General features: G+C 37.6%; 1 protein-coding gene across 9 annotated transcripts in view; it reads right to left on the bottom strand.

The window, feature by feature from the left end:
* The window catches only part of CACNA2D3 (calcium voltage-gated channel auxiliary subunit alpha2delta 3), a 474873-nt gene that overhangs the window by 6813 nt on the left and 451624 nt on the right, over nt 1–16436 (bottom strand). For all 9 annotated transcript variants that reach the window (XM_064432564.1, XM_064432563.1, XM_064432565.1 and 6 more), the window contains one exon: nt 13548–13659. In XM_064432564.1, coding sequence (XP_064288634.1) covers nt 13548–13659 — 112 coding nt within the window. The remainder of the gene's footprint in view (nt 1–13547; nt 13660–16436) is intronic.

Genomic DNA, 16436 nt, shown 5'->3' with positions numbered 1-16436 from the left:
TCTGTTTACCAAATATTGACTATTCTTACAGACCTACAGGCTGTTTAACTGGTACAGAAGTTTGTGAAGTGTCTAAGCCTATGGTGGCTGCCACAGAGCATAGGACTGTTATAAAGAAACATAAAAGACTGAAAATTTTGGCTCTCTCTGGTATTTTTTTTTTCCTTAGTGCACAATAACAACTTCAATAATATCTTGAAAAATGAAACAACTGGCTTCTCATCCTCCCACTAGAAGTAATCTTAAAAGATGTTTTCTTCCATCTTCCAAGCAGTATATGGATGTTTGCCCTTACACAATTCTCAAACAATCTGCAAATGAAGTTGTAAAGCCAACATAACAGCAAGTGAAGACAGAGGATTCAAGACTGAGATTGAGCTGAGCAAATAAATAAGGGCAAAAAATGTCCATTTTAGCTTTCTGTTCTATTAATAGTTTGCACAAACAAAATATACCTCTTTCAGCCACTGTAATTTAAGATCATTTCACAGTCATGAGGTATTCCTACCCTCACAAGATGAGTGGCAAACAAGTTTGTGCCAGTCGTAACCACCACGGTTGCTGTGTGAGTGTTCAGATAATTCACATGGCACTGCTTCCATGCCCAAACTGGATAAAGCACACAATCATCCCAGCAGCAGCTCTGCTCTTTGAGACCAGCGTTCAGTTCCCATGGTGACATGCATATGCATCTTTGAAATTCATTTTGAACATTCATGCCAGTAAGTCTCAGGAACCAAACATTCAGAGAAAACAAAGGTGCACAAACACAGTCAGACCAAAGCCTTTCAGAGACTGAGACATTCCACCAAAATACTTCACTGTGCACACCAAGGCTCTGTTGCAAGGCAGAAAAACCTCCAGCAAGCAGCTTCCATGGCTGCAGGGAGAAATGAAGTCGCTGACAAAGTAGGGAAAATGGTATTATCTTTTTGTGAGATCTACTGTGAGTCTCTAAAGGTTCTCTTACAATAACCAGCTCTGAACACCTGCTGGCTTAAGCTGGCATTTGTGTCCCTGCTAATATGGAAACCAACTTTCAAGGACTGAGTCAGGGGTTTGGCTGAAATTTAACAAGCAAAAGAAAGTCTATGTTTAAGTGCTTTATTATTATAGAGAATGTTTCACATTTAAAGGATAAAGGTCTTCTTGTTTTAAGTAGTGAAAATCTTTTGATTTGAATCCTTTTCCTTTACTGCAGTATCATCACCATCATTCAATGGGGCAGCAAAGGAATAGGCTTGCAAATATCTCCAAATATAAAACAGACTAAACTGTTGGGGTTCCTGTAGAAGTTACATTGAGTCAATAAGAAGCTTATTAATAATTTCTCCTCCATCTTTCATCCACTGAGGAACTAGCTTGGTTTATTTGATGTGCAGGTTCAGAGGCTTAAAACAGACCTGAAAACAAACTGTTTCTTGACTTTGTGGGGAAGGTGAGGAAGGAAGAAATTTAATACTTGAAAGGGGTAGACAGAGAGGGAGGAAGAAAATCTAGTTATGCCAAACTATTTTGTTAATGAAGAAAAAATGACAACAGAGTTAGTCTGCAAGGAACTCTGTATTTTGAGTCAGAGTGTTACATGACAATTTTGTCATGTTGCATACACAGTATCTGTTTCTTTTTAACCTCTTTTGGTTTTGATCCATATAAAAAAATGAGCATGAATAAAATGCAAACAGATTTGGGAAAAAAAAAAGAAACAAAACAGCTTCGTGTTTTAATTGGAAATAGAAAATATTTGCTCAAAAAGCAATACTTATTAATCTGTTCCTTGAAAATTAATTTTTCATTGTGCAATTATAAAGAAACTTGGACTGCAAGTTCTGGTGTGTTCATAATTATATTAGGTAGTCATGCTTCTGAAGGCATGATAAGAAAGCACACTTTTAATGTGTGTCTGGTGGCTAAACGACTCTTCCCACAGATAATCAGCTCTTTCTAACTCCTTTAGACAACCTGTAACTTGGAAAGCATCACAAGAGCACTGCAGTGCAAATGCTGGGGTGCAATCACACCTGCTGCCTTTGAGCACACAACTCAAGTTCCTGCATGAGAAGGGTGAGCATCCACAACTCTGGCCGTGCAGAGACAGAGGATATTCAAGGATAATTCAGGGCAGGAGCTTGGCTTTGGGGATCTGAGTCATCCTCTGCAGGAGGGTCCTTCTCTCTAACATGGACAGTGATCCTGCAGAGAAATGCATCCTGAACAGGGTGAAACATGACACTTAAAGCTAAGTGTGGGCTACAACACCTGTTCCTAGGGAGTCAGCACATTACATCCACATCTGGTTTGTTGGGGTTTTTTTGGTTTGTTTGGTTTAAATTTAAATTGGAATCTCTCCCTTTTGTTTGCATAAGTAAAAGTCTAAAAGTCTTTAAACAGTTATAATACATATTCTATTTTTATAATAATTTCTTCCCCAGACTATGTTTAAAAAAACCCCAAGCAAATCAAACCCCCTAACCTAATTCCCAAAATTCCTATTATTAGAATTGCTTTCTTCTGTAAAGAGAAATAATTAGAATACATACAGTACAGAAGCAGGGACTGAGCTGACACTACCCTTGCAGCACTGCCTTCTCCTACACTTCTTTCTCTTTCTTTCATCTTTTTGTCTGAACCCCTGGATGGCAAAGAGTTTGAAGGAACTGGGAGAGGGACAAACCTCTCTGGGAAAGGAGGAAGATGCTCCAAGATGGAGGGACAGGGACAACAGGCCAAGCAGTGCCAGTGCCCGGTGGGAAAGGATCTAGGGAAGCAGGTTTGCTGGAGGTGCCTTTGCCATGAAGACTCTCCTGTCTGGCAGTGAGTCTCCTTAGAGATTTTGGAGCATTTCCCATGCTGATGGAAGCAGGCCCAGCAGGACCAAGGCAGAGCTGTGCCATTTTCCTTCCTAGCTGCTATATCCCTGACACAGCTCACTGGCCAACTTGCAGATCACACACTTCTCTAAGTCAGATTTCCCTCCTTAATGCAGGGCATTGCTTCACTACAAATACCTCAATCATATGGTGCAAAATCTTTATGTGGCAGGCTTAACCTCTTGTCTCTGAAATGCAGTTGGCTTCCCCTTTCCTTCCCTAGCATAGCTGGATCAATAACAGGCAAAGGTAAGGCAATTCTGTTTCAGACACACCAGAGATGTGTCTCATCCAGCTAAGCAAACCTAACCTTTAAGTTGTTTACTCCCCACTATTTGACTACAGCATCTGCTCTTAAAGGAAATCAATATTACAGTTGAGCAGCTTAGTCTCTGTGTTTCCATGCAGGAGAGGTAATCCGTTTCCTTGCTCATTGGTGTTAAATTTTGGACAGGACATGAACTGAACACAGACGTGAGGTTTCCCTACTAATGAGCAGCCACTTCCACAGCCCCAGCACAGTGAATCTTCGGGAAACTGGTTCAACATAGCATATTTTGTATGGGCCTGAGGGCGGGCCAGGCAGCTGTAAGACAGGACACAGTGATAATGTTCTCACTGAGGAGCTCAAACACCACCATTTCTTGGTCATTTGCACTGAACTATTTTCCTTTTCCTGGCCTGCAGCCCTGCTGCCATTAGCTCTGGTGGCTACTGACACTGACACAAGGCTTGTTTCAGCAACAAAGAATGGCAGGGAACCTCCTGAGAGCATTCAGAATTCTCCTTAAGAGCATTCAGAATTCTCTGATTTTCAGATCCATGGCTCCCTATTTTCTTCAAACAGCTGCAAAGGCTGAAAATTGTTAGAGGGAACAGAACAAATGTCAAGGAGCATGGAAATTGGAAGACACAGGATAAAACTATGCTTGTGGGACCAGAACATTTAAAGAGAATATCTTCTCATTATACTGAAGAATGGAAGATATTTCTTTGTAATTTTGGTAGGATTTGAACACAGCAACAACACTAAAAGCAATTCAACTTGTTTTAAAAACAATGCTGTGTGTTTCCTGTTAAAAATTAATTCTTTTTTTCTCCAAGAAATACTTCATTATTGCACTTTGCTTTAAAAAACCTTGTTCATAAGTAATAATTGCTGATATATATGCTGTATTTTACAATCAGTATTCTCTTTTAATTTTACAAAAATACCCTGCTGTTATATCTGTGCTTATAACAACAGACACTCTGCAGTAGAATATGTGGTCATGACAAACACATGGCTTAGGCAGGATTTCAGTAATATAAATATTTAAATCACTGTTCGGATTCACTTTTAATTCCAAGCTCAGGAGGCTTAGCAGCCTGATTTAAGGGAAAAAAAAAATCCATGTATGTATTTTCCATTTTTTCCTTAATGACCACTGGAACACTATTACTATCATTTAATGTCACAGTGATGACTGTTGGGCTTAAAATCAAATCATGAGTAGAATATCAGAATATTGTGTTAGGAAATGTCCCTCCTGCACATACATAATCATATCAATCATTTTTATGTGACAATAGAAAAGATCCTTTAAATACCACTTGTTTGCTCAGGCAGACAAATCCTACAAACATGGAAGAATTTCAGTGTCAGTAGTTTGAACTGAAATAAACATAGGGCAATATTTTCAAATATTGAACTTAAACAAATGCACCAAGATGTAAGTGTCTAAAGTTCCACAGAACTCAACTTAGATAGCCCTCAGTGGCCATTCTGGCTCTTGAGCATCACTCTAAACTCAACTTTTCCCTCTAGGTGTTTCAGTGTATTTTTTGCCTTCAAACCTCCATTAATGAACTTGGAGTATTTTGGATTAAGATGAGTTGTAACTTTGGGATTACATTTCACATCTGTCAAATGTGATCTTTCCTAGTTTTTAAAGGAAAAAAAATACCAGCATGAGGGCAGAGTAAATGGAAAATATTGTGCACGCTGCACTCAAATATGTGTTACTCACATAACTGTTGGTTGCAAACGTTCAACCCTAATGGTCTGGAACAAACTTTAAGCATTCAACTGGAGTGCAGATATCCACTTTGCTGTTTCCCAACTCCCATCATGTGCTTTCCAGGCTGCTGGCCACATTTCCAACCCACATCTCTCTTGCTTATCGCATTTTTGCAATGAATGAATGAAATGTTTATATCACAGTCAAGTTGTGCTACTTGTTTTTTGGGTTTTTCATGGTTTTTTTCCCCAAATAAATGATGATAGAGAATGAAATAGCTAATGCAATTTGTAAAAATAACATATATGCCAATAACAACATTTCTGAGAGCTAGAGCAGTATATAAAAAAATCAGCTAATGGTTCTCTCACATGAAAAGAGGCAGATAAACTTCCAGCCCCAGGCTTGAAATTGGATCCTGACCTCATGCTAGCAAAATATTGCCACCACGTACAGCCTGACTGCAGTACAATTTGGTATCAGTGCAAACACAGAGCAAAGTTTAGCACTGGGGATTTAGGTGAGCAGTGTCATCCTCACCATTCTTGTGCATTCTGAATGCTCAGAGCCCCACAGAGCTGTGCCCTGGCTGGAAACCAAGGGCTTCAGCCAGGATCCCCAGAAGTGCCCATGCTCCCTCACTCCCCACCAGGAGGGGATTCTTTCTCAATTAACTGATGTTCAGACAAGAGTAATTGACCAACTGCATGTCAGGAATGCTGTAAACATCTAAAAATTTTGGAGTGTACAGCCTTTAGGATGACAGAAGATCCTCAGTGTAGTGAGGCATTGATTGGACTCTTTGTGACCTTTCTAGTGCAGCCACCTTTCCATACGAGGTGTAGGACAATGAAGAGTTTCAGATCTCCACCTTTAAAATGTACTGGGATTTTTTTTTTCTTTGTCAAAGAAATCAAGACCAGAAATCCCACAAACTTTAAATATTTGCCAGCATTCATACCCCTGAACAAACCCAAGCTGAGTGTGACATGTGTGGGTCTCCACAAACAGGGTGGGTACATGGTTCTGTGCTCACAGTGACCAATAGAGGAGACACAGTGACTGTCACAAAGCAAATCATATCAGAGGTCTCCTAAAGACTTATCCTTTTAACAGTGACACCTGGTTAACAAGACCACAACAGAGAGGTCAGAGAAGATATCCAAGTTGAAAAATGCAGTTCCACTACAGCACGTTAGAAAATATGTGTTTTTAGCAGAGTTCTTTAGCTCTACGCAAGTAGTTGTGGTTTATATTGAGAGACATCTCAGATTGTGTTTTTTAAAATGCTATATGATTTCTAAGCTAGGTTCTAAATATAACTTTAAGATTAAAAAGCAAGTTGATAAATTCTGGCTTAGGAAGGCTCTCAGATATCATATGACATCGTGAAAGTAACATTTAATTGCAAGAACTAGTAACTACTCTTTTCCACAACTTAAGGTCAAGTCTCATCAACATTAGAGCTCTAGCAAGGAACTGCACAACAGAAGGTGAAGGATAAAAAGCAGAAATGACCAGGAGATTCATATTAAAAGAGCAATAAATCCTGGAGCTCAAGTCCTCATGGAATGTGTCCACAGTGTGTTTGCAAGGATGCTAATTTATGTTAATTTATTTCTGTTAACATAAACTTTAGCAACAATTGAGAATGCCACATCTGAAAGTCTTAAGCACACTATGTGCCATCATTTCCATAGCCAGCAAAAACTCTGTTATATTTTATATAATATACAAATGTTCCTTGCATGGCTTTCAAATCTTAAGGTTCATGTTGTTTTTGTAAGTTAAAGGCTCTAAAATATTCATTAAGCTATCCCAAACCCTTTAAAAAGGAAACTGCTCCATGTAAAGATGTCTAAGCCATGTTTGCATTTTTTTACTTCTGCCTATAATATGAATATATTGGAAACTAAAATTAATGTTCCATTATTAGCAATTCTTCACAACAGTGTCTGGCTTTAAAAATTCATTGCAACATTTCTCAATTTCAATCATTTTTTTCCTATCCCAAGCCATTGTTAATAATAATAATATATATTACTACTGAGCTCTATACATTATGGCATACATACAACTTTTTAAATCCCTTGTCATTACAAAGCATCCTTTTATTGCATCAGCTACTATCTATCATTTTGTTAATATTTATTAATGCTTGTTCAAAATGTAAAATTAAGTACTTTTAAGTAGATGATGATTTATATTTTAATGGAGTACTGATTTTAACTATGAAGAGTGAATGGGTGCAGATCATCTTCACATTCCCCTGCAGATATTTTATTGGAAGTGGGGAGTTAAGAGGAAGAAGGCATGTCTTGTCCTACTGGTGAGAGAAAACCTGTAGCTAAACTTCATTTTCACTAAAAGTCCAAGATTTTATGGTGCTTACAGAGGGAGACATAGGGTAGCAATCTGTGTGCAAACAACTAAAATGCTCCAGAATTCAGCAAGTAAAAATGTTCTGAAACAAACAAACAAAAAAAGCAAAATCCCCAAGCAAACAGGAATTCTCCAGCCTTGCAAACTGTCCAAGGGATTGTTAAACTGATGACTGGCAGGCACAGACCTGCCTGGTAACTTAGATATGTCTTGCCCTATTATTTTATATACCTTTTTTCTTAAATGAAAATAGTAATTTACAGTGTTTCCTGAACTGGTCATTCAAAATATACATTATCAAAGGGTAGAATTAAATTGCCCATACAGTGACTTTAAATTACACCTGCATGACAAACATTATAATCACTGGTGCCTTTGAAGTGAAGAGAAAGTTACTCAGCCTGCAAGTGGAGAAGTGTGGGTAACACACAATATAACATTTTAAGCTCAGTATAAAGACCTTTAATAAACAATTCTAGCAGTTTAAATTGCATAATTTGATACTTTTTACAAGGAAAGAACAAGGAAAAAATATTTTTGGATCTTCTAGAGTTTTGGGGTTTTGGCTAAAATATGTTTCTAGAAATACTGCTGTTGCCTCAAGTTTAAAGACGTTTTAACAGCCATAAGTATTCTTCAAGTCTGGAAGATCTACTTTTCAAAAGAGAAGTGCAAGATAATTCCATGTACTTAGATTGTGATCCTTGAGACTTCAACAATAAACCACTGAGGCATGAAAAAACAAAGAGTTTCCCTTGAGGATATTCCTTTAGCTCCATGCACATCTAAGCAAGCTCTCAGAAATCAAGGTCTGTTCAGCACTGTGAAGAGCAGTCCTGAGCAGTTTGGCTGCAGCACACCTGTGACCCAGCATGGGCACAGCTCCAAACCATCCATGTGCCATCTTCCCACGGGTACCGGGCACGGCGGCTGGGAAATAACAGTGCAAAAACACATGGGCTGAACCCAGGGTGGGGAAATAGAGACAGCATTTCCCTCAGGATCATAAAAGGCTGATACAGTAAAAAAGAATACAATCCAAAATGTCTTCTAGAAGACTAACTATAATTTAATGTCTGAGGACAGACACAGGGACATTCAGATACACATCGATAGAGCTCTGAAAGAGAAGAAATTGGCCCTGGATGCTTTGGCTGGTTTATGTGGCAAGCTGGTTTGTTTAGAAGTAAACTAACTACATCTGAAAAGGCAAATGATTATTTATTTCATGGGAAATTGAACTGTGTATTTATTTTCACATTTTAAACATGATCAAATACAGCAGTTTGGCAAGCCTCTACCGAGAAAGAAATGCGGAAATATTTTAGCAAATGGTGGTATGTCTCGAGATTAAGTGGGTTTTAAAAACCATTTCCATTTTAATGTCTGCAGATTGCACTGCTCCTGTCACTAATATACTCATGCCCTGAGCAGTCTGCATCTAATTAGTGTTGTTATTTATCTGTTACTGCCAAATCTGTGCATTTAGTGGACAAGTCTGAAATTTGCCATTATAAATCCACATGAACGGTTCAGTGTCATCCTGAACTACACTTCCATTGCCATTTACCTCTTTTATTGACAATAAACAGCATTCAATGTCCAGTCTATGACAAAGTAAGAGAAACAATTTGGTTTCTTGATGTTTCTTCTTGTTAAATTAATGTCTGCTTGCTAACACTCTGTTGGGACAACTAGGTGATACATGGGACAGTGTTTATTCAAATAAGTACTTCCTATACATTTTAATAGGCAATTTACATGTGATGCCCAACAAGGTAAAGGAAATGCATTTATCTGTCATATCTGGCATAATTAAAATATGCATAAATCTTTCCCAGGGTTAGGATGATTGTACCTAAATGCTTCCTTGCTTCCCTAGTGACAATATGGCTTTCTTATATTTACTTTCCTCTTTGTCTTAAGACTGTGAACAAAAGATCAACTGGAAACAAAACAGTTTCTTTGGGGTTTTGGCATTGACCTTGTAGACCCATGAGTGCTGCAATTAAAAGTGAAGGGGGATTTTTTTGGAAGTAAGGCCAGATTTTTGATCTTCATCCAAGTCCAATATGTCATCACACATGAACAGGAGAGGTTAAAAGGGCAAATTTTTAAGCATTGGACTGTGCAACTGCTGCCTAATCTGTATACCCACAGTTTTCATAGTGAACACACAAATTTGGCAACCATGCACTCAACTGGCTCCTTGCAGGTTTGAAATTTTAACATATATGCTTAAAGTATAAATATTCAGATGACTAAATTGCTGTACTCACCTTTGTAGCAGTTACAGCTGAAATTAATGGTATTTTCCTAAATATAGCTAAATGAAAACATTTGAACTTTTATGCATAAATGAGATTTGCAATTAGACAAAAACATTTTTGTTTGTTTCACAAAGAGATGGAAGGATATACTAAAAAGACTGGCAAACATTTTCTAATCTTAACAGCCATCATCAATTTTATTTTATAACAACTTTGACATTCTAAGGATTCTTTTCTTAGGCACTTTTACTGCAACTAAAATTTGTTATGATGATATCCCCAGAAGGCAAAAACTGGTGAGGTTCCCTGTGAGCATTGCTAAAGAACATTGGTTTGCACACTAATATTTAAAAATGGCTAGAATATTGGGGTGATACTTCATAAAACTACAGGCAGCACTGAGACATTTATATAGTGTAAAACTTCAAGTTTGATGTCTAATCAGAAACTCACCTTTGAGCAGCACAACACCTTTAAAGCCCATACCAAGTACATCTGTCATTAGTATAGTTCTGACTCACAGAAAGAGTGAGTTGAGACTGATAAAGGAAAAATATTTCTCTTTAGCAATTAATTACTTTCAATGTTGAGGCTGTGATAGATATGATATCGTCTATGATATAAGTTTTCAGAAGTAACGGGGTTTGTTTTTTATTAGTTTTTTTGCTATAAAAAGGAATGGCTTACTGGAAAATATGAAACCATTTCAGATTTTTCAAAAAGTCACAGTTTTTCTCTCTTGTTGACAGCGCTTAGAAAATGTGGGTTGACTTGTTTTTGATTGCTGTTTAAATAAGAGATTAATTTAATAATCATTGGGATATTGAATAACAACAAATTATGGGGTGGGACAGCCAAACCCTGACCCTAATGACATTCTTATGTTAATTCTTATTTTCTCTTAGGCTCCTGCTTTCTTAATAAAACCTATATTTTTGAAAATCGTTTTTAAACGTTGCAATTTATCCCAAAGTAGTTTGCTTGTAAGAGATAAGTTTACATATAGGGAGTGCATTTTATATGTCTGCATATATTTATTGCCTGACTCAAAGCCTGCTTATGTGTATAGGTGTCCTTCCATTGAATGAGTTCCCAGAGATGGCTGTAAACATGAGCCAGTTATTTAAAAAGTAATTAGCAGGTAGTCCTTTCTACTGTGCAATTTTAGCATCTTTCAATATTAATCCAAGTACCCATGATTGAATTTATGATTGGAAATGTTTATGAATTTTCATTACTGCAGTTGGTAACTGTCCCTCTGTGCATGGGAAGAGTATTTCTACAAGATCAGTGACAGCACACCCATGACAGAATAAAACTGAGCCTCTGCCCCTCACCCTGTGACCTTGCTGGCTATGACTGTGACTTTGTTAGCAAAACCACAGTATTTGTGCCCAAAATGTCTTATCTGAGTAACATTATATGGTTTCAATTAACATCAGTCATCATTTTTACTTCTACTAAGAGACTGTTTTTAGTCTCCTTTTTCAGACAAGGGCTCTACAGTCATGCCTGGCACTGCAGGAACAAAAGCCATGGACTGGGGTATCTCTTGACACAAACTTGCTTAAAGCAGAGTATTTGCACAACTTTTATCTGCAAACATCTTCACAATATGCTGATTTTTCTAATGCCTTTCAAGTAGTTTTTCAGTATTCCACAGGATGCATAATCAGGTAAATATTTACAATTATCTTCTATTTGCAATAAATATTTACAATTATGTGTCACAGATTAACCTCTAACATGATCCAAGGAGGACACATTAAATAATCCCACAGGCTCCAAGTGATGCTGCACAGGTTAAGCACCAGCACAGTGTCAGCTCCAGACTTACTGCTTTAAAGATTGCATCTGAATTCTGACTGATTAAGCCCACCATTCTTAAATTACAAATATTAAGCAATACACTTGCTTGTAAAAATATTTATTGGTACTGAGGCTATGAAACAGAAAACTGGGTCAGAAGATGTAGGTCTACAAAGGACTCTGGGTCAAATTCCTTTGCTGTTCTGCGGGAAAGTGTCCTGGGTTATAACAAAAATATTTGGAATCCAATGCAGTCTGCAATCTTAGATGCAATTTGTAGATTGTTAATGACAGTGGGTAAACGGTATAACGAACAAGTTTCCCATGAGAATCTAATAGTTCTTCTGGATTATTTCTTTAGGTTTTGCCATTGCTTGTGGAGAAAAATAATGGGTGCCTTGAGATCAGTTTGCAACTTACAGGGTTTTCTTTTATTTTTTTTTCCACTATGGAACACAAAATGTTTTTCTATGAAAAAGATCTTAGTGCATTATTTTTGAAATACTATAATTTTCACTAAACTCAGTTTCCAACTTGGTGCGTTCCAAGTATTGCAGAATTGTATTATTTTTGAAACTTATTTCCTTTGACCTGAAGTTACCTAGGAACACAGACTAAAATCTGCATTCCTTTGAGAAAACCTAGTCCTGTTAAATTAATCTTCTTTGCATGGAATCATGTCTGTTTGCAATATTTAAACAGAATCATACAATGGTTAGGGTTTGAAGGGACCTTAAAAACCATCTGGTTCCAGCCCCCCTGCCATGGCAGGGACACCTTCCACTAGATCAGGTGCTGGAAACTCCATCCAACCTGGCCTGGAACACCTCCAGGATAATTTGATAATTTGTTGCACGTCTCAGTAACCTTTTGTTAAATTATCACAAAATAAGGCTGCTTAAATTCTACAATGCTGGCACAAAGCACTCACAGCAGTGTAACCTTCATTGTATTCAACATGTCAAGTGGAAAAATCATGGCTTGATTTTGTTGAGTTTGTACTTTTCAGGCAGTGGGACCCATTGTTGCACTTAAAGGGTTCCAGAGCATCAATTTACAAAGCACTCTCATACTTCTATTCCACAAAGCCATATAAAACCAATTATTCATACTAGACATTAACAATTTCCTTCTACTTAAAAGTTGGTCAGTAGCAAATGAAAAGTGAATATTAGCACTTAAAATTTATCTGCAGTGTACTTACTCCTGTTTCCTGTTTTAAAGTAATGAAAATATCAAGGAGAAAATTTAGGAGTAAGTCCAGAAGCACACCTATTGATTTCAAAGTCAAGTTTTCACCTTTATTTGCTAATTGCATATTGATTTAGCCTGGAAAGGAAGAGCTGTAACAATTTTTGTTTAATTTATAAATTCTTCCTGACGTTTATATTGATAGACAAATTATTGCTGTAAATACTAATCTCCCTGGTGATGACAACCTCTCAGCATAATGGAAATCCAATTAAGAGACTTATCAAAGTACATAAATTTGCATAAGCAATATCTATGCAATTTCACAATTAAAATGTACCAGTGCTACAGTCAAAATGTCACAGCACAAATGCAGATAAAACATATTTTCAGCATGAAAGAGGGAAGCTAGTCTGAAATCTCCCTCTTCTTTTAGCTCTATAAGGGACAAGTTTACAGGAGCACTGGTAGAAATGACATTACAGCACTGTCATGTGAGATTTGTTATTATTAACTCAGCTTCCCAGCACTGAAAGTTTGGAGAATAGATTTAATCGTCTCCCACTCTTTCAGACTAGCAGTTCTAAGAAGGAAACTCTGTTTGGCATTCCAGTAAAACAACCAGATCTCACTGTACCACAAGGGAATTCCTAACCTATCCAGCAGGGTTTCACTCCTGGACAGGAGACTGAACAGCACTTACCTTTTGAATCTAAATCTTACAGCCTATGCCCTCAGAATGCTGCCTGAGTTTAGGAAAAGAATTAAAACATTCTATTTGAAATTAACATAAACCTCTACCACCCTGACATTTTTTTTTGGTTGAAAGTAATAGGCACAGCTTTCATTTAAGAGCATCAAAGTTTTAAGTGACCCCTGTAAGAGGAGAAATGTCACCTTGACAGAGGTCAGCACATAGGATAAAACACAACAGACTCATACATTCTTCAACACAGCCTTGAATAATTCAGTTTTATTGCTTTGTCACAAACAGTTGTATTAAAAAAAAAATGGAAAGGGCTTACTTGAAACAGTCATCGCAAGCAATATTCCCCGTGGTCTCCTTTATAGTGCGCTCGGAAACAAAGGCTGGATACTCTGTGTCACAGGGCTCCAGGGTTTGTTTCAACCTCTGCGCTATAGGCACAGGAAAAAACATCTTGATGTTAACATGAGAAGAACAGCACACAAAATTGTGAACAACATGAGATGCTGTGTTACAGAGCTCGCAGAGAACGGAAATGTTACTCAGCTTCTGCCACCCTGTGAGATTTCCTAGGCAGTGCATAACACTATTTTTTCAATTAAATTTAAAAAAAAAAAGTTTATCCACGGAATGTAATTTTGCAAGACATCGCTGTTAAAGTAGTTATTAATGGTTTAGCCATTGCCAACCTACTTTACATTTATGCACGGGTTTTTATTCTTTCTGTGTAGATCCAAGATGGTTTTACTGTCACTTTTATCTCAGTGGTGCTGTGCATCACTAACCTTTATTCATGGGAGTTTACATTTATTTGGTATGTAAATTGTGGTATATTTTACTGAAGCCAAAACATCTCTTTTATATTACAGCTTGGGAATCTTTGTAGGGTTTCATCAGTTAAAATAACTCTGTGGGTGGGAGAGGCAGAAGAGTTACTTTACCCAACAGCAATGCTTGTTATCTGCTTCCCAAAATAGTATTAATTAAGACTTCATAGCACCTTTAATCTGAAATCTTTGCAATGCAGGGAAAAAGTGTCACTATTTCCATCCTAAAGATTGGGAAACTGAGTTTCCAGGAAGCAGTGGGGCTGGTTCAAGGTCAGACTACAGGACAGCTGCTCTTCTGGCTCTCACACTGAAGTTTCTGTCACACAAATGTTTCTCTCTCATTCCCTTTCTTTTTCCTCCCCACCCCTTCATTGTTCCTTAACACAGAGATACACTTTGCACATCAGCACAAATGTTAGTCCTATCTTAAACTAATTGCTAAGTGGGAAAACAAGATGAGGTATGACAAAAATAGATTACACAGAACAGGCTCTTGGGCTTGACAGACCTTCCCTGGAGATGATCTGTTTCAGAGTGAGTGGTGCATCCACTGAGCAGTGCCAGGGGAGCCACCACATCTGCATTTCCAATCACACCAGAGCAGGCATTTCTGAACTGCTCACAGTTGTTGTGTATGATAAAACCCCAAAAATTATTCCATCAAATGCACAGATCTCAAAGGAGGTACTAAAGCTGGTCACAAAAGTTTTATTTCTGATGTTTTCACTATGGTTGTGAGATGTTTAATAGTTCATTATTTTTTTAGAAAATTGTCTTACTAGCTCTACTGCACCTCTCCCCTTTCTCTTCTGCTCTCCTTATCTGTTGTCAGGAATAGCTGGAGTTTATCACCTGTGTTTTGAGTCTATCCTCACTTGTATCAACATATGGCTTGTGTAACAAAGAGACTGAAAAGATCCCTTGGTCTCACATTTCCTGCACCTCACTAGACTCCAGAAGATGATGGGATTGCCCAAGGTTTAGGGGTTCTTCTCTCTCATTTACAAATGTGATTGCAATTACAAGATCTTGTGCAGAAGTATTTTTCATAGCAGGGTTTGGCAAGGGGCAGGTGTGTGTGGACCCTCCAGCATCTTCACAGTATATCACATTCCACTCATGTCAGAGTTTGAGTGGGAAGCAATTTCTCCACTCAAAGAACTGATATTTTGGGGTTTTTTTGTTTTTTGTTTTTTGGGTTTTTTTTCCTGAGCTTTGGTAAACCGTGTTAAGTAAAAAATAAATGTGCAAGTTTATTATTTTTAATTATATGAAGTACAGTCATAAATATAACAACTCTTAGTGGTAACATAGCATTTACAGAAGACAATATCTAAGCACATGCTTTTCACTTCTGCTGTCTTGTGAAATATCTTCTGCTTTTTCTTCCTAAAATATGCAGCTTCCAAACAACCATCCCTTGCTACCTAACCAGATATAAGCTGGGCAAGCACTACTCTGAAAGTACTGAGATTTCAATGAGCACGTTGAGGGGGTATTTCCAATACTTTTAACTCATCAAAAAAATGGAGCAAGTGACTTGTGAAATTAAAACTTCACTGTCAACTAAACCATGAGTGGAAATTTCTAAATAATACTGATCCATCAAAGTGCTGCACTGATAGTTTTGTTTCAAATAAAAGGAAGTTTGAAAGTTGTTATTGCCTCTTCTGTAATGATTGCACTCTCAAAATACAACTCAGACATTCATTTTCATGGATGAAGAAGGTTGTTGTGTTTGAATAATATTTTCTCTAGCATACAATGCAAGTTCCACTGGATGTTTCATGTCAGGATATATGAAGGCATGTTTGTACAGTACACTGGAAAAAAATATTTATTTCCTACACTGGCTGCTTTGGCTGCTCTGCAATCACCAAGGACTAGGAGAGGCACAGCTGCCATTCCTCAAGGAACAGTTTTGCATTTTCCGGGTCTAGCACAGCAAACCTGGCTGTCCTTCACAGCCTCAGTGTTGGAGATGGTTCTCTTCATGCTTAGGGAAATCACTGAACAGTTGGTCTTGGATTTTAGGGGCCTGACTGATATTTTAGCTTCAGACAGGATATTATTTTGGCATAAAGACAGCCTAGTATCCAGGCAATGCAAACATTAAATGAAGCCTAAAGCAGCAATTTTATCCCCTGCTTTGCTAAGAAATATGCAAATATGAAGCTGAAGAATTCAGTTTAAATTCTTACACCAGTCAATGACACGCAGCACAATTTGCCTATTAAATTGTCACTTGAAGAGCACTGCTCTTGTAAAGTGGCCCTTTACTTTTGAGCAACACTTCTAAAAATGCCATAAAAAGTCTGTTGAAATATAGAAAGACAGCTTACACTGAAAACTTCCCATTCTTAGTGAAACTATTAAAA

This window comes from Passer domesticus, chromosome 9 (genome assembly GCF_036417665.1).
Source record: "Passer domesticus isolate bPasDom1 chromosome 9, bPasDom1.hap1, whole genome shotgun sequence".
NCBI classification, from domain to species: domain Eukaryota; kingdom Metazoa; phylum Chordata; class Aves; order Passeriformes; family Passeridae; genus Passer; species Passer domesticus.
The sequence above is the reverse complement of the archived record's forward strand: the minus strand, read 5'-3'. Positions and strand labels throughout refer to the sequence as shown.